Source organism: Ovis aries, chromosome 3, assembly GCF_016772045.2.
Source record: "Ovis aries strain OAR_USU_Benz2616 breed Rambouillet chromosome 3, ARS-UI_Ramb_v3.0, whole genome shotgun sequence".
NCBI classification, from domain to species: domain Eukaryota; kingdom Metazoa; phylum Chordata; class Mammalia; order Artiodactyla; family Bovidae; genus Ovis; species Ovis aries.
In genome coordinates, this window is record NC_056056.1 from 136,529,950 (window position 1) to 136,548,286 (window position 18,337).

General features: G+C 43.2%; 1 protein-coding gene across 8 annotated transcripts; it reads right to left on the bottom strand.

The window, feature by feature from the left end:
• Nucleotides 1-581: 581 nt before the first annotated feature.
• On the bottom strand, nucleotides 582-17,185 carry TMBIM6 (transmembrane BAX inhibitor motif containing 6). 8 transcript variants are annotated; one of them, XM_042246757.1, is made up of 11 exons: nucleotides 16,383-17,185; nucleotides 14,648-14,711; nucleotides 9,977-10,064; nucleotides 9,499-9,607; nucleotides 6,746-6,866; nucleotides 5,507-5,555; nucleotides 5,302-5,399; nucleotides 5,020-5,099; nucleotides 4,434-4,534; nucleotides 3,680-3,755; nucleotides 582-2,620 (listed from the first exon to the last, which is right to left on the bottom strand). In XM_042246757.1, exons 3-11 carry the CDS (start codon nucleotides 10,030-10,032, stop codon nucleotides 2,600-2,602), a joined length of 711 nt encoding a protein of 236 aa, XP_042102691.1. In that variant the 5' UTR covers nucleotides 10,033-10,064; nucleotides 14,648-14,711; nucleotides 16,383-17,185; the 3' UTR covers nucleotides 582-2,599. The 8 variants fall into 8 exon arrangements, with proteins under 8 accessions (XP_042102691.1, XP_004006423.2, XP_060268625.1 ...); XM_004006374.5 differs by lacking the exon at nucleotides 14,648-14,711 and having other exon boundaries at nucleotides 17,130-17,185; XM_060412642.1 differs by having other exon boundaries at nucleotides 582-3,755.
• Nucleotides 17,186-18,337: the final 1,152 nt, after the last annotated feature.

The window sequence follows — 18,337 nt, forward strand, 5'->3', positions numbered from 1 at the left end:
AGTGGGTGACCATGAATACCTGCATGAGTGGGTTGTGACGGTTTTTCCATTACATACTGTGCTGTGCTTAGTTGCCTCTTGACTCTGGAATGCCATGGACTGCGGTCTGCCACGCTCCTGGCCATGGGGATTCTCCAGGCAAGAATACTGGAGTGGGTTGCCATGCCCTCCTCCAGGGGTGCTTCCCAACCCAGGAATTGACTCCAGGTCTCCCGCATTGCAGGCGGATTCTTCACCACCTGAGCCACCAGGGAAGCCCCCTTTCCATTATGCATCCTCAAACTTCAAAGCTTGGCTGTATACTGGAACCAGCTATACACGCTGCTGCCATGAGCTCCCTGCAATAAAGGCCGGGTGGAAGAGGACCGGAAAAAAGCGTGGGCTGTGTATGGAACACAGAATATTCCCAACATCTGTGGCAAGCTGGGTCTACAAGAATGGGAGGCCTAAGTGGGGTCTCTTTGTTTCTATTGATACCTAGAGCAGAAACTTAATCCTGTCCCACTCCCAGCCCCAAGAACAGGAAGTCAACAGCACCTCAAACTCAGCTGTAGCACTGAATTCCACACACATACACCAGAAAAGGTTAAGGAATTTTATTTTTTACAAATTAAGACTATGTAGATTTCATATATTTCTGAATCAAAAACACCTTTGTCTTCACAGTATGAGTTAGAGAATGCAGCCTGAGCTGAAAACCAAGGAACTAGAAAAGAAAGGGATAACTACAGTGATTACTGTATTAAAAACCTGTTAGGCATTTTCTTTAAAAGTAGTTTTTTATATCATTCTTGGCACTGTTTCTAAAGAAAACTCCTTTAATCCCAAGCAAAAAAGCACAAGAGGTGGAGTTCGGCTTCAGGAGATGTAACTCAGATTCTCAGGCCTAGCAGAGAATCAACAAATTTATGGAGAGTTGCTAGTCGGGGGTTGATAGGAAGGAAATCCCTTCTGGTAAATTGTCAAGTGACAGGCTGGGGACAGCAGCTCAATCAGAGAGCAGCATCCTCTGCAGAAGCAAGCCATTCTTCCAGGTGGCATGCCACTCTAGGAACCACACGGCCTGCCAACACAACTGTCTCAAGGGGTACGGTGATGTGGTACACTGCGAACCAGCAGCCACTGGGTCAAACTGTATATACAAGGAAAGCCAAAAATGGTGTCCTATGGGCAATGAGTTTTCAATGGCTCCAGCCTCCTTAGGCTGAAGCTCTGTGGACAGCCAAAGCCACAACCACTCCCAAGGTTGCCTTCTCTTCTGGAAGCCACAACCACTCCCAAGGTTGCCTTCTCTTCTGGGCCAGCTGACTGTGGCAGCTCACGGGGAGCAGCTGGTGATCCCCATTAGTACTGCCCCCTACACTTGCAAACAGAAAGTTGCAGGAAATCAGAAGTTTGGTCACCCGGCCCCTGCCTACAGGCAGCTGCAGATTTCTAGAAACCAGTGAACAGACCAAAGCCTAAAAGTGCATCTGTAAAACGGACATTTATCAACTGCCCCAAATCTCTGGCCTGATACTACTTATTAGTGCTCAGGTGGGATAAGACAAAAATGCACCTAAGGACTGTTCCGAATGCTGCCTCCTGAGTCATCACAGCCAGTTCCCCTGGTCTGAACAAAGATGCCCTTAGTAGAGATTTTGCTCTCTCCTGCCTCAAGCCGGTCCTTATCTGGGTTTGTCTGGAGGATTAGTTACAATCACCCTAGAGGCACAACCATGCCCCTTCCTTATCCTTCCTGTCCTGGGATCCTTAATCATAGTCACCTAATAGAGGCCACTCAGTAATTAAGATAGTGATTAAAAAAAAAAAAAAAGACAGACAGTTTGGGAATTTTCCATATCTTGCCATACATAATCAGCCTTTCATAAAGGCCTGACAAGAATTTCCCTTTGTACTGAAATCCTCCCACCCCCATGGAAGGAAAGCAGGCAGATTCCCTGAGGATCAGATAAGAGATTGGGAAGGGAACACACACAAATCCACATTCCTTTTGTGATAGCAAGGCAGAAAGGTGTGTTTGCCAGACCAGCGGAGACTTGGGCAGCTCAGAGGAAGCTCAGCATCCACCAGAAGAGGCTTTCTGTTTTCCTTGTAGGGGCTGACAGCTCAGATACAATGAGCCCAAGTAACAATGGGACCAGCAGTCTTTCCAGTGGAAAACACACTGCCTAGTCCCATAGGAACTGTGTAGAAACCAAACAACGCTGAGGATGGAAAGGCCGAGGCGTCTTTACCAAACAGTCCCGGTCCACTTGGTGAAGCTCGGCCGGAGAGCGGACTCTTGGAGCTTGCCTCTGCTGCAGACCCTGCTCCTTATCACGGTGGGCTGGCTGCTTGAGCAGAGTAAGAAGCCAGGGGTGGAGGCTGACAGAAAACGGGGGCGGGGAAAAACCCCAGGAATAAGAAGCCAAACTCCAAACTATATTCTGCTAATCAGTTTTTTGGATCAAAAAATTCAAAATAGAGAAAACCACAAAGTACAAAAGCTTTTCTGATGCTTTTCATTATCACAGAACACGCCACCTGTAATGTGTGCAAAGAGGAAATGAGGGGCGGAGGGAGAGGAAGTCAAATTGGGGAAAGCTGGATGGCTGCTTCACTTCTTCTTCTTCTTATCCTAGAAATGGAGGAAAATGACCCAATTAACTTCTGGTGTTGACAGTTAAGCTAAACTCTTGAGTGAGCCAACAGCTGACTGCCTTTGATTAGGTACAGTAAAAAGGACGGAGAGAAGCTACTTTGGTGTAGGAGAAGCTAAAGCTTAACCGTCTTCCGCTGGCAGTCCCCCAAACTGCCAGACTTGACAAGAATAAAGACTACGCGCTTGCTCCCGCTTCTATCCAATGTGAAGCTAGGTGCACTGCCTGACTACTCCTGGCTATTCGCTGCGGTGACAGCTCAGATCCCAACCACCAAAAGCTGCAGACTGGCAGTCTATCCTAAAAGAACTAAACGAGAGGCCAAGACCAACTTTCCATTAGGCCTGAGACGGAAACATAAATCCTGGGCATAAACCAACATTCAAAATAATCCAGTCCAGCCAAACTCTTCACTGCACTGGGGAGGCCCGCTTCGTGCTCAGCCCATTCGTGGCACAGATGAGACAAATCCTATCCAGTCGCCAGCATCCGCCACTGCTGCCTGTCACTTTCTCCATTTAAGTTCTGTAAAGGAAGGCTTGTGCTTTCAGTTGTTCCCCTACTACTGGAGTGGACAATGTTTGCCCCTCGCTAACCCTACAGAGAATACCTCACTTGGGAAAAAAAAATTAGACCAACAAATGTATACACCTGGCCTATTTCTGAAATAAAGATAAAAAAAGCTGGCTGTCAATATTATCCAAATCCTCTAGGTTATGTCTTTTTGAGTTAAAGCTATCTTTACAACCTTTAAATTCTTCATATATACTAACTGTTTCTTGCTGAAGCTCTTTTCCTTCTGATACTAATCTTGGAGAGACATTTTCTGAAAACAAAAACAAAAACAAAAAAACACCAGAATTGTCTTTACTTGTTCCTTTTTATCCAACAGCTAAAGACTTCTAGTTTAACTCATTCACTGGCCTGCCTTACAAGTACCCTGGACCCACACACAGTGTAAGCAAGTTCTCAGGTTTGAAGGACACACAGATGCTGAGGGCTCAGGAGCCAGTCTTTCCTCTTTGGGTGGTGCTAACCTTCTCATTCATAGCCAAGATCATCATGAGCTTTCTGAAGAGAGTTACGAAATCTAAGAAGAGGTCAATGCAGTGCCTGAAAGAGAAGAACCAGGTTATAAACTGCACTTTCCACTTGTTTTTATCCACAAGCCCACATAGGTGCAGGACATAAAAACCTCACCCCAACCCCAAGAGTCAACCTCACCAGCACCCTACCACCAACGAAGTAAACCTCTATTGTCTGAGACCCTCTTTAACTCCATAAAGCCATGGAGCACAGAAAAAAGAACATTTAGACTGTAAAGGCTTAAGTCTGAACCCTGAACAACCTAGTTGAGACTATGAGAGGATTACATTAAAAAAAAATTATATACATATCTTTTTCTCACTGTTAATGGTTTAAAGACTACAACAGTATAAAGAGTAAAACGTGGAAGATTCCTCTCCCTCTTGTCTGCCTAGAGGTAACCACTATTCAAAGTAAGGATAATTAAATACCTATCAATAGTCCAACTTTTAAAAATCTGATGTCTTTCAGGAACTGAGAAAGACAATGCTTTCTGATGCACAGTTCCAAAACCCTGGATATTCCATCATGTATACCCCTGTAGGTTGGCCACGTAAGTCAGCCAGTGCCACCCGGTCCACTCTTATTCCTACCAATGTGCAGAGAGAGGTGAGTCAGACAAAAGATCATCCCAGAGACTCAGGAAAGAGCCGCTGAAGGGTAGCCTCCTCCTCCATACTTATTAAAGACCACTTTCACACTCACCAGATATAATCTTTATCTCCATTTTCAGCCTTTTCAATAATGAGTTGAGTATCAAAAAGGACAAAGCCACACATGACCACCAGCCCCATGTACAGGTTTGCCTGGCAAAGGAAGAATGAGACGTTACCAAGCAGCAGACATCGCAGAGAAACAGTCATACCTCTCTCTGGACTTTGGTCACTTCAAAGCACATCAAACACTGACCCTACAGACATCAACATTCATGGAACTTGAAGCCCACAATGAAGACCATATTACCTTCCCAAGCACAATTCTGCATTTATTTTTTTTTAGGTCACTGAAAGAGCTTCAATCATTTTAACAAGAAGCCACTGCTGGACTGGTTTTAGAAAAATGACTTCTGAGCAAACCATCATCTCTACTGCAATGCCCAACCCCTGTTCAGTCTGTACTTTGACCTGCAGCAGAAGGTTCCACTCTGGAAGGGTGAGTGGGGAGGCTTCAAGAACACTGCCCCATGAAGATGAGTTTTGGAGGATTCCTAGCCTATCCTGGTTTTAGGAGATTAAACACGAAAAAGAAACACAAGGTAAATGGGGACTGGAAAGTTATAAGCAAATCTCACCTGGAAAAGCCAAACAGATCCGAAGAAAAGGTTCCCCAGGGAAGACAAGAGCATCAGGCTCATGGCCGACATCAAGATACCTAGAAGGGAAGACAAAAAGCCACCTTGAGAAAAGCTAACACAAAGTTCAGCAATCTCATTAAAGCCATTCTTTACTGTCTCCCCAAAAACAAAGGGTTTCATTCTCAACCCAACAGTTACAAGCTGGAGGGAGGGAAAGGGTCCTAGGAAGAATTTTGGCTAAAGCAAAGATCCTCTTCCTGTTTTCCAGCCCATACATACCTCCTAGAAAGAGGTAGCTACGGCGCCTGGCATAGAGTGCACTCAGGGTGAAGCAGGTGAAGATCATTGCTGTGCCCATGAAGGCAGTGGGAAGGATGCTGTTAAAGGAAAAGGGCATTATATCAAGGGCTACAGGTATATAACCTTTGTTTAGAAGGTATCGTCATTAAGGTAGAAAGAGCTAAGACACTACTAACATAGTTACCTGGGATTGATGGCAATGCACAAGTCCAGAGCAGGGCCCAGGCCAACTCCTAGGAAACAAAAAGCCCCAGAACGTAACATAAACACCAATTCTTGAAGGATTAATCAATAGCATGGGCATGCCTACAGTCCTAGAAAACAAAACATGTGGACTAAGATAATTCAGTCTCCCTCCCTTCCATCCTCAACTGTTTTCCAGAGAACATATACTTGACTAAGTTATTTATGGACAGAGCTGCAAAACCAAGTCCTTGGCTGAAAATCATGGATGACCCAGGAGGAACAGAGATTAGGAGAAATGAAGTAGGCATTTCAAACATTGTCAAGCTAAACTGTAAGGCTGAAAAACTCTGAAGAGCAGTGATGTGAGACTGTAATGTGGGCCAGATCAGGAATCAGAATATAAGGAAAGGATGAAGAGCAAAGTGGTGAAAAGTGGCCAACAACCTGTAGTCAGGCAGACTGATTCCCTGTGTGGCAGAAAAGGCCAGACCAGTTCTGCAGGTTGACACTTGCCAGCAGGAGGGAAACCTGTCCCAGCTCCAATACTTCCTCTACTCTGGCCATGCCCCCTCCTCCTGCTCATCCCACCTCTTAACACTTTCAAAAACCAGCTTTTCCTGATCTAAAAATCTAATCTCTAAATCCCTTTCTACACTTTCTTCAACACTGTACAGATTAGACACACTCAGAACAAGTTGTATTAACTCAAATGTTGCTCTGCAAGTATTTTTACTATGTAGCTTGAACTGTTTTCCTTAGTGATTATTCTAGAAGAGCTGTGCTTGTACTTTTCTTGAGAATCAGCAAAGTGCCCTGTAGGATGAATCTTGACGTACGGCTTTAATGAACTGTCTGCAAGATTCAGAACAGACGCTCCTACGAAAGTTGCCAGCGTTGAGTCCTTAATTAATTAAGTCAGATTCTCGGGCCGCTGTTTAGTCCTATGTCCGCTGTTAACAAGTCATGCTACCTAAGCTCTTAAACTTCATTCATTCAAGCACACAAATGCTTATTTTTGGATACAGAAGTAGAAGTCACAGTCACGAGTCACAAACAGCTTATCCTCTGGATGGGGGAGCAAGATACAGTTATATGAAATAAGAAAGTAATACAAGATAGAAAAATACAGTGTGCCAGTTGGGATGCATCAGAATACATACATTATTTTGAGCCTTGGTCTAAAGAGATACTAAAATACAGTGTTGCTCCCTCAAAATCAGAGCCATCCCAAACATACCTGTAAGGAAAGCAAATCCAGCCAGAAGTCCCAGTCTTTTTTGCTCAGTTTCATGGCTGTGAGGTGTTGCCATCAGCCAAATCATCAACCCCAAAGAGCCCAAGGCGGAGAGCAGGCCAGCCTGTCAGATCCAGAGTCAATAATTCAATAATTAAATACTTGAAACTATCAAATTTATCTTGCAGGAGACTTTATTGGGTTAAAATATTCACCTGAACATCCTAATATTTGATCCTAACCTGGAGGCAGTGGAAAAGGCAGTGAAGGCAGAGGAGAAAAACCAAAAGCCTGTGGGACAGGGTTAGGACCATGATGGATGCTAGAGGCAGTCCATCCACTATAACTACCCAAGTCAAATTGAGTCTTGCCCAAGAAATAGAAAAGATGAATCAAAATGACAGGTGCTTAAAGAACATTTCAATCTGCGGAATAAGTAGGAATGACTTCTTTGTAATCCCTTTAAAACATACACACACAAATGTACATAGAGAGAGAGACAAGAACTGAATGACTGTGTACCCCCCAAAACTCATGTTTAAATCCCAATCCCCAATGTAATGGTATTTGGAGGTGGAGTCTTCAGAAAGTGATTAGGTCATAAGTGTGGCGCTTTTGTGAAGGGAGATTAATGATCTTATAAAAGATTCCAGAGAGCTCCTTTGCCCCTTCTACTATGTGGGGACACAGAAGGTGGCTGCTTACACAGGAAGCCAGCCCTCACCACACAACACATCTGCCAGTGTTTTGATCGTGGAATTTCCAAACTGTGAGAGATGCTTCTTGTTTAAGCCACCCAATTTATGGTATTCTGTTATAGCAGCAAGGATGAACTGAGACAGAATAAGAACCAAAATGGTAAGAGTTATTTTAGGGTGATGGGATTACAGGGTTTTCTATTTCCTTCTTGTAACGAATCTGTTTTCTAAATTCTCTATGGTGAACATGCATTAGTTCAAGAAAAAAAAAAATAATAAAGCAAATGGGAAAGTAACAGGCAATAGAAACAGAAAAAAATCATTAAAGATGTATGCAGACACCGAAGTTCCTTCCTTCTTTTAAAGGTAGAGTCGATCCTCAGTGTTCACAGTAGTTATGTTCTACACAGTCACTGTGAGCAATGAATCAGTGATACCCAGCAAATGCTCCTGGAGGAAATGAAGGTTTAAGTTCTTTCAAGCACCTTGTCAATGTTTTTATCAACTGGCCTGAATAAAATACAAAACCTTACTGAATGTGTGTTTTCTGGTTAAAGACACTAGGGTATGTAGTATTGACCCTTTAACACAACTCGTGCTCAGTAGCACTGTAATTCATGCCTGAACGAAGTTTATCTAACGCACGTATTTTCTCTAGAAGGCACATCACAGTATTGCATTGAGCAATACCAGACATTTGAGCGTTATGCTTGGGGCCATTTTAAACATCAAAATCACCAATGAAAATGATAAAAATGCCAAAAATGTGGACTAAATAGACCATAAAAAGGACACTTGTTGACACTATGAGAGCTTGAAAGGAGGCAGTGTTGCTTTGCTCAACCTCAGCTGGAACATGGTGCAGTGGACAACTTGAATTTTTTGCCACTCTGTGTATGGCTGCAGAAGTCCACAAAAGCACCACAAAGGCTGATTTCAGAGTTACAAATGAATCTTGGCAAGTAGGTGAATTCACAAATATGGACTCCACAAATAATGAGGATGACTGCGTCTCACTGAAAAAAGCCAACACGACCAGAAGCCAAAAGGGCCACTGTTGCCTAAAAGGCACAATGTTTTGGTCTCAACTCGAAGGATCAAAGCTCTCTTTGAGTGTCCAAAGTAATTTTTCACACAGCTTCTGCCAGGAGATGCCTGAGCATAGGGGTGTCTGAGCATGCCACTCCCCAGCTGTGGCAAACGCCAACACAAGTACATCTCCATATTTACACTAAAAAGGACAACTCTCAAAGGGACCAGTCTTGGTTAGCGAGCCTCAAACTTTCTGGTTATTCCTCAACTGTTCCTTTTATTGATGCCAAACTCAAACTTTCCCTAAACAAAGGAAAATGAGTTGTACCATAGAATAAAATGGACCAAGTCCTTAAAGGTCTCAACCCTGTCTCTCCTGGAAATTAAACATACAATCAGTGTTTTGTATCTAAGTACTCCACAGTCATTCAGGCAAAAAGAGGAAGAACGGAAGAATAGATAAAAAGGCCACTGTGCAAAGTCACCCCAGCATGCACGTCAAGTCTCTACTCAGTGGGTGGGGGCCTCGTACGTCAGCAGCTCAGCATTCAGTGTCAGGGTCAAGACATCCTGTGTTCAGTATCTAGAGAGGGCATAACTGCCAGAAAAAGTAAATGGCTCTGCATGTCCTGATTTATGACTGGTTTTGGCTGGGCTTCCCTGATAGCTCAGTTAGTAAGACAGACCCCTATTCGATTCCTAGATTGGGAAGATCCACTGGAGAAGAGATAGGCTACCAACTCCAGTATTCTTGGGCTTCCCTTGTGGTAAAGAATCTACCTGCAACACGGGAGACCTGGGTTGGGAAGATCCCCTGCAGAAGAGAAAGGTTACCCACTCCAGTATTCTGGCCTGGAGAAAGTCACAAAGTGTTGGACATGACTGAACGACTTTCACTTGGCTGGGTGCAGATCCCAAACTACTGAAAAAGACTATGGAGAGACACAGGCTTTTACCACCCTGCTGAGCTATTTTCTTCCTAATGCAATTTATGCCACAGTGACTAGAGGAGAAAACTGCTCTTACCTGAATGAAATGGGTGACCACATGGACATAGGCCCCCGCAGCCGCCACAAACATACAGAGGGCAAAACTGGCATAAACCTTCTTCAGGTGCTGCTGTGTCGAGGGGGTTCTAGGAAAGAAGGTTAATAATGGCCATCACTCCAGGACCAATCTATTCTCTAAACTAAAGATAATTTTCCTTCTCAGGGAATATATGAAAGTTTTAATACAATAAAGAAAGAACAGAAAACCTTAAATTCTGAGGGAGGCCCCACAGCCCAGAATTAACAATCAGTACCCAAACTATAATAACTAACTGGCTTTCCAGTGACCACACAGCAGCCCTTAAGAGTTTGGATGCTTTTATCAGATCCTCTGAACTCGAGCAAAGTTAATAGGTTAGTTCATACGTGCAAAAGTTAATACACCAGGAAAAGGAAAAGAAAAAAAGATATAAAAGGAAACTTAAAAGAAGCACAGTCAAGGTCAAAGCACTTACATGTGGGAAAATTTAAAGAGTGCATCGAAGTTGATCTTCCGATCAAATATATTCATGATGCTAGTGTCTGTGGGACACAGCCTCCGCTCTGTGGAATCAAGGATATAAGAAAAGTTATCTGAAAGATCCAGGGACACACAAAATAACAAACAACTTTCTTTTAATTTTTTTTTAAATTTCTTTACTTTTTACTGAAGGATAATTGCTTTTCAGAATTTGTTGTTTTTCTGTCAAACCTCAACATGAATCAGCCATAGGTATTTGTTATGAAAAACAGCAACATACGAGTTTGGAAAAATGAAAGTTATCTGAAAATCCCACTGCCCTAACACCACCATTTTCATTTTTACATATTTCCTTTTAGAATACATTCGCAATCATATGCAACCAATTTAAAGGGGACAAACTCATCTTCTGCTCAAACTGTTTCATTACCAGCAATCGATTTCCATTTTTCCAGCAGGTAACTTGCCCGTTTAAAAGACATACTGTTTCTTTGAGAAACAAAGAAGGAAACTTTTTTTAAGTTACAATCCCCAAACTGACTTCCTGTGGAATCCTGGGCCATCCTTAAGAGTTCACACGCACTGCTACCATTTGTTTCCTGAGGTTCTCTCTCACAAATGAAAACAACTACAATGGCTGGCTTGCTTCCTGATTTCCCCTTTCCTTTCTCACCCGCATCCCTACTCACCTCAACAGCACTGTCAGTTTTGTTCTTAAGGATGGATACAGTGAGAAGCTGCAGAACCTACGAGAGCCACTCCCCTCACCCCTAAGTCACGGGACTCTGGCCCTCTTGATCGAGATGGTGCAATGATTGCAGACCGTTGCACAGCCAACCACAGCCTTCCATAACCATGATGAGTACACCCTCTAGAGAACACATTTATAGGATGGCAGAATCCAGCATCTGGAAAGCGTCTTTGTTTAAAGCTTCCATTAAGTGCTCTAATGACATCCCTGGACAGAACTTGCAACAGCACTGAAGCAACCTTCAGAGCCAAGTTTCTCTCACAACAAAGCTAGAGTGCCTCTTGCTTCCAATTTCAAGAGTTAAAGGTGGGGATGGGGAGGGGGGTTAAATCCTCAAATACCCTGGAGGCTGTTAGTCAGAAAGGGGCAACATTCTGTAACCAGACCCCGCTGAGTGGAAACTGTGGGAGGGGAGAATGCCCGTTTGCTCTTTGGCATTTCCCAGGGGGTACTGACTATCTCTCTTACAACTGCTTATGGTAAAACCAAAGTCATCAAAGGTTGTTAAGATAGGGAAGGAGGTGTCAAATAAGAATTTCTCCATGATTTAGTGTCTTGTGATTTAAAATCATTAAAAAATTAATTAAATAAAACTAGTTTTCCCACATTACTATCAACTCTAAGTTTTTTAAAAAAATCTATCAACTCTAAAATTTAAGTGAAATATGTAATTATTAAATTTTCTAGATGCAAAGGTAAACAGCAACTGTAGTAGCAACTTTATGAGGAAAATGCAATAAAGTAAACATGTAATAAAGATGACAAGGTGTATATGACAACTTCAGAACTGTTAAAATCAGAGGGGAAAAGAGTTAGGACTTAGAATCAAGGAAACATATGACAGTTTCCTCTTGGTCTGTTCCAAATAGACAATAACATACAGACAAGTAATGAGTTAAAATTGTTCTTACAAGTTTTGCCAGACAGACTAAACACACCAGTTTTCAATCTTAGCCTTAACCACCTGTGCTCAGAAGCGTAGAGAATATACCTACATTCAATGGTTCCTGTGTAAACTCAGCTGAACAAGATTAAATTGCATTCATAACTCAAAAATAGCAGCTCCCATACCGAAAGTATTTTCAGTCCCAGGAACAGTCAGTTCTCAGCCCAGCTTGAAGTGTTCAAAACCATTAACCAAGTAACTCAGTTAACATTCCAGAGGGCCCCCACAGTTAAGTGAAAATCTTTGTATAAAGATTTGCTTTTAAAAAAGTACAAAGAATTCCCTGAAGTCTGGTGGGACTCCATGCTTTTACTGTCAAGGGCCCAGGTTCAGGCCCTGGTCAGGAAACTAGGATCCTGCAGGCCGAGTGGCTCGATCAAAATAGATAAATAAATAAAATGTAAAGACACATTAAAATAATTATGTTATGTGTATTTTACCAAAATAAAGGAGAAAAGTATACTGCAAGTATCTAAAAAGGTACTCAATAAAGGATTTCCCCTAACATACATTGAAACCCATTACAGAATGGATACCAGCATTGGTTTGTCTCACTCTGGACCCCAACCCGAACACAGTTCTACACTCCAATCTGAAACAGGAAAGTGGACAGTGCCTGTGAGACTCATGGGAAATCTGCCTGCACTGCATTTGTAAATGAGAAGTAAATGTTCAAGTGTTAATCATAACTAAATTTCTTTAATTTAGAGACTCATTTTATGCTTTTATCCTTAGAAAGGCAGAATACCAAAACTTGTCAAAATTGGTCACACATACACTGCTAAAGCTTCACTGGAAGTGTCACTATCTGTGGTTTCCCAGGCTGGCCTCTCTGCCAGAGGCACCCGAAAACATTGCATAGTTCTACCAAGAAAGAAAACCTTAAGTGAACACACTGCTTTGAGTTGGTATTCATGAGGTCTGCTTTGGTTTGAGGAAGGAAGGGCAGCGGGGGCAGGCAGAGGGAGACAGGAGTCAGACAGTGTCATCAATGAACACCTGTGTCTTCTCACATACTGTTAAATCTCCTGTTTTATTCTAAGAATCTTCCTTTACCTGTCCTAAAACATAATATTATCAACCGCCAAGCCTTAAATTAAGTAAATAAATAAATAAATAAACTCTCCTCGATCTTATTCTAACACCTATTAAGTACAATGCAAATGAAACATGCCCAAGTGGCCAAAAGCTATGCAAAACAATCATGCATTTAAGATTCATTAAAAAAAAAAGTCCTTGCCTTTGAAAAAGAAAAGCTTGCTGACTTTTGGAGCCAGCACAGAAGCTGCCTCAGTGTATACAATTTAACAACATTAAACCAACAAATCAAAGAAACATTGGTCACACATTTATTTAAACATTCAGTGTGTGAATTATATGGTTCCTCATTCCTGTTGTAGTAAACTCAACCATCTTGAATCCTGTTCCCACACATCCAAAAGGATCTGATTGATACCAAAGAAAAATCTCATGTTAAAAAAAATAAAAAGGGGGGGTGTGGAGCAGTAATTTTGTTAGCAGTTCTTTCTACTAAATAGCTTGTAGACTCTGTACAACCATGTCCCTGGAACAGTGGTTAACAAGGCCAGCTGCCTCTGGACCCTGGCTACTTCCTTAGCTGTATGATGCAGCAAGTTTCTGGCACTTAACCTCACTGTGCTTCAGTTTCCCCTTTTGTAAAAGAGTAACACTTAATATTCCCTACTTGGTAGGAATGAGGACTAAGCGAGAGAATACAAATAAAGTGGTCAGAGCAGTGCTTCATACATAAGACCAGCTCAATATGTTAACCACTGTTGTTACTAGTGTAATTCATTACTCTCATGTCCTCAGTTCAGGACTTCCCTTTTTTTAAAAAAAAATTTTTGTTTAGAATCATTTAACGGATGTTCCAAACACACCCTTTATAGGGCTACAGGTGGTGGCTTTCCCTTTTCAAAAGTCTAGTTTTAGAAGACATTTATCTTAGACCTAATTTATATACACTCTGTATTTTACTTAAAGAAAATATTATCCAATAACTAATGCACAGCTAGCTATATCCTGAAGGCTTAACAGTTATCCAATGAGAGAGTAAAATTAAATGGGAGGAATGGAGAGTCTAGGAAAATTATAAACTGGAATTGAAAGGAACTTGGTTAAGCTTACTACTGATTAAAAAGGTTTAAATGGCATGTCTCTCTGCTGGTACATTTACACTGTCTCTTCTGTCCCCCAGGACCACAAAGGTGTTTTGAGACAGCCTAATAACCACTAAGTGATCGTCTGATGTGGAAAAGAATTTGATGAAGTAAATGGTTATTTATTAGCTTGATGGTTTCCTTGCCACCCCTAGGAGGCAGGTCAGTTTGGTTTCAGGAAATCCAAGAAATTCTGCCTCGGCTAGGGCTGAGCTTTGACTGTCCTAGATTTGGATTCCAGATGTCCCAGCCCATCCCTTAACTTGGACCAAAATTCCTGGATCAGGTAACACTGCATCTCTAGGAGGCTGCCTCAGAACCTAACAAGTAACTGGAGATGGAATGTCTATTGCCTTCAATAAATTATTTTTTTGCATCAAGCTGACACTACTAAATCTCCCTCGCTATAAGCACAATTGTTTGACAGACACTGAATCATAAGAAGGTCTCAGTGTCCTAAGTACATAATCATCTTCCACTATAAACCAGCAATCCCTCCCCAGTAAAACCATATTCAGCCCAAGTGAGAGCAGGCATAGATTAGGACAAACGGCACACTCACTCAACCCTCATTCCTAAAGCTCTTTCTTTCCCCAAGTGTTTTGGATTCCAGTTAATTGTGCAGGAACTTTTCTCACATAGTTTGTTGTAATCACTTTAAGAACCTGCATCTGATTCATCTCGCTATCCCCCACACTTAAATCTCTGGAGTAAATCTAGATGCTACTATCTAATGAAGCGTTGCAACCACACATCAGCGTTTCCCAGCTGGCTCAGAGAGGAACTTACCTTAAAGGGTCATTCAAGTGGCTCTAAAAGCCAGTCTACAATTTTTCTCTCCTTGGTTTGAATACTGTTTTTGAAAACAAAAATGTGTATGCGTCATATAAAAGCTACTCCATGCAATTTAGTTAGTAACTCTAGAGAAGAGCAAGGTAGAGTCAAAGACATTTCTACCAGTTTCTACACCCAAATCAAAGTAGCAAAGGAAAATTTAGCAAGATAATGCACCAAGAGAATATTCAGTGTTTTCCCAGAGGAGACTAATACCCTTGGGTAGTTTATGAAATAAAGTGAAACTCTTCAGGCCAGCAACGGTACCTCCTGTAACAATACCACTGACTGCATTTACATAAAAGTTCACAACTTTCAAAGCGTTGTATTATATACATGATATCCTCTTTGATCATCATACACATGAAGAAAGGACAAGAGTGATTAGTACCTCTCTAAAGATTAAAAAGACAGTTCAAAAAAGTAACATAACAGCATCATGAGCACTGGATTTGAAGTTACAAGTCCTACCATATTCTACCACATAATTTGGGGGAAATCACTTTACCTAAGGTCATCTAGGCTTCCTCATCTGTGAGAGAACGATGATTAACACCTTCCCTATCAAGCTCACTGAATCTCAATAAGAAAATCTCTGTGAAATTACTGTAAAGTGTTAAACACTACAGTGGACATTAAACAGACATTAGTGCTGACAAACATCAAAAAGTTAAACAGTAGAGCCAGGACAGGTTAGGGTAAACTCTAGTGCTCTTTATACTATTACACCCTAGAGCAGAAAAGCAAGTTTTCCTTAAAGCAGTTTCAGCTGCTGGTCAAGAGAAATTGTAAAACAACTATGACAACAAACACATCCTGATTCCTCTTATACTTTTTCTGTATTTTTCAGCATTTCTACAGTAAATATCAACCACACACATATGTCAGGAAAAAACCTGAAATGGCTGACCAAATATCTGGATTAATTTCACCTTTCCTATTCTTTAGGAGAGTGAGACTTCAGTGGATCAACAAGGGGGAAGGGCGAGAAGGAAAGAAAGAGGGTACTAAGCCAGGTTTCCACAACAAAATAATGGAAAAGGGAAACACTGAATCTAAGTTACAGACTGCACTTCTCAAGGATTCAACCATTCTGACTCCACTGGAGGAAAATGGCAGAAAATCTAAATGTCAACATACTCTTGAAACAAGGACAAAAAAAACATTAGACGAGGAAAAAGAAAATACCGAAGAGAATAAGTCAAATAATTACAGAAAGGTGTTTGCAGAAGCCATGAGAATTGTGGTTATGAAACTTTTATCTTTCCTGAACTTAATTCTTAAACTACACATTCAACCAAAAGATAAACTTGAAATAAATAAGTAACTAGACTAGAAAAGCCCATTTGCCGTTAACCTTTAACCTTGAAATTTCTGTCTGTTTCAGGCACAGTCAGCTCTTCTGCATGATTACACATTCACAATTGAACTACTGCTGGAACAGAGTCTCAAGTTCAGAAAGGTTTTTGTTGTTGTTTGGTCAATGAAAGGCTGATGAAGCAGGCAACGCAACCTGGGCAGGCACCGGGCTGCAATTCCTCACTTAATAAATACACAAAAATACCACAGCTCCAGCCAGTAGGTCAAAAAGAAAAAGAAACCCAAAACTGCCCGAGCGACGCCTTTCCTGAGCGAACTTTGAGAAAGACGCCCACAAGGCCCAGGACCAGCAAAGCCAAAGCCACCTCACCTGTCCAAAGGTAACCAATCAGATCAGAGCGGGGCTGCCCAGTGGGGCTGGCAAACCAGGCCCAGCCCTGGTCTCTCCTCACCTCCCGCCTCTGCTGTTGGCTTCCAAGTAACTAAGTTGCCTCGCGTGTCACAGAAGAGTGTGACATCACCCGCCCCGCCGTGACAGGGCAGCCTGTCGGACCAGGTACTCCCAAATCCAAGCCCCCGCCCCTCACCCACAGGCGGCCTAGCCAGAGGCCTCCCAGCAGGCCAGCAATCGGTCGGGAGGAGTTGGGATGACCACAAACCCGTAAGGTTTCGCTTTCATTCTCCTCAGAAGGAAGGGGTGTGTGGGGGGGGAGGGCGGGGAAACGCGCCCCGAATTCAAGGGATCGAGGCTAGGCCTAGGCAGTTTACACTTGGGCGGAGCAGAAGGAGGGACGCGGCCCGGGCGGGGCAGGAAGGCCAAGAAAGGGGCCTTCGATAATATTTACGCGCAGAATCCCCGCTTCGACGCCGCGCAAAGACCCAGCAACCTTGCCCCCCGCGTCCCCCCCCGATACGGTACAGTTGCGCATGCGCCATTGTAGTTCCCTCTCCCCTCTCAGCCTAGCTTTCCGGAGTCCAGCGGCCGAGTAAGGCCCAGTTCCCCCAGCATGCAGTCCGTCCGAAAACGGTGATTACTTCCACTCTTTCTCAGGCAATAACTGCTAACCTTCTTTCCATTTCTCACTCCCAACCTGCGCACTCCTAGCTTCAGACATACCTTCTAACCCGCCTCTCAGGAGCCCACACAGCTCTTCTAACACCGGATGTGCTTCTGACTCTCCCAGGGTCCGCTCCAGACTCTTTACCTTGCGCCCCCGCCCCTCGAGGGAAGCCCCGCCTCCATATTCGGACTAAGGCCAGTCCTCATTGGTCGTTGACTGCACTTCTGCCCTTCCATTGGTTGTACGTGCATAAACAGCGACTGCTTACTTCAGAGCTATTTGCTTAACTCCCTTGTCGATCAGGACTCTAGCCGCCAACCACCGTCTTTGCAAAAGACCTCCCCCTTCTTCCTGCGTGGTAAAGAAGGGTCGCGGTCCAAAGCCGCCTCTAGTGGACAAAGGGCAGAGGGGCAGGCCCCACCCAAAACACAGGGCAACTAATGCAGCCTGCAAAACGCGTGAGGTAGCGCTGCAAGTGTCAGGATTCTGGTTTAGGCCTGTCATGTAATGTTAAAGGGGAAAACAGATTCAGAGAACACATAGAAAAACGCTGTCACAAGGGCCAATTTACCGTGAATCTCAGTTCAGTTCAGTCGCTCAGTCGTGTCCGACTCTTTGCGACCCCATGAATCGCAGCACGCCAGGCCTCCCTGTCCATCACCATCTCCCGGAGTTCACTCAGACTCACGTCCATCGAGTCCGTGATGCCATCCAGCCATCTCATCCTGGGTCGTCCCTTCTCCTCCTGCCCCCAATCCCTCCCAGCATCAGAGTCTTGGAAGCCAACCGTGAATCTAGTGAAGCTTAAACTTCAGAAGACCTATGGAAGCTCAGTGAATTCTCCAGGAACCCGAGGAAGAATTAACAGCCCCAGTCCTGTATCGGACGCACGAGCTCACCCTGAAACTCCCTCTCTGAGCCTTAATGGTGGATCTGGGGTCGTGGGCGGGGCCAGCGGGCTGCCAGGACCACCTCCCTGTCCACCTTGCTTCGGAGAGGTGGATATTATTACTCCGATCGGTGGGAGGGGAACGAGGGTGGCTGTCTGGCCGAGCTGCCCTGACAGCCCTGAAGAAACTAAGCCATGGAAGATCAAAGGGCTCGAGCTCTCCGAGGACTCCTAAGCAATACTTGCACAAGAACTTATAGTAAGGAGTTATGAAACTGATTTTAAAAAGTTTCTACACCATCAGTTTTTTTCAGAACTATGTTTTTTTGCTGATTTATTTTTCTAATATCTCTATAAAAATAATACAACATGGTC

Bases quoted from the DNA above. Each gene is read 5' to 3' on its own strand.
- TMBIM6 (XM_060412639.1), bottom strand. From the start codon at position 10,032: ATGAATATATTTGATCGGAAGATCAACTTCGATGCACTCTTTAAATTT. The intron at 9,608-9,976 runs GTAAGTGCTTTG...CTTCTTTCCTAG, and splicing joins CTCTTTAAATTTTCCCACAT to AACCCCCTCGACACAGCAGC. The intron at 3,756-4,433 runs GTGAGTGTGAAA...CTTCTCTTTCAG, and splicing joins GGAGATAAAGATTATATCTG to GCACTGCATTGACCTCTTCT.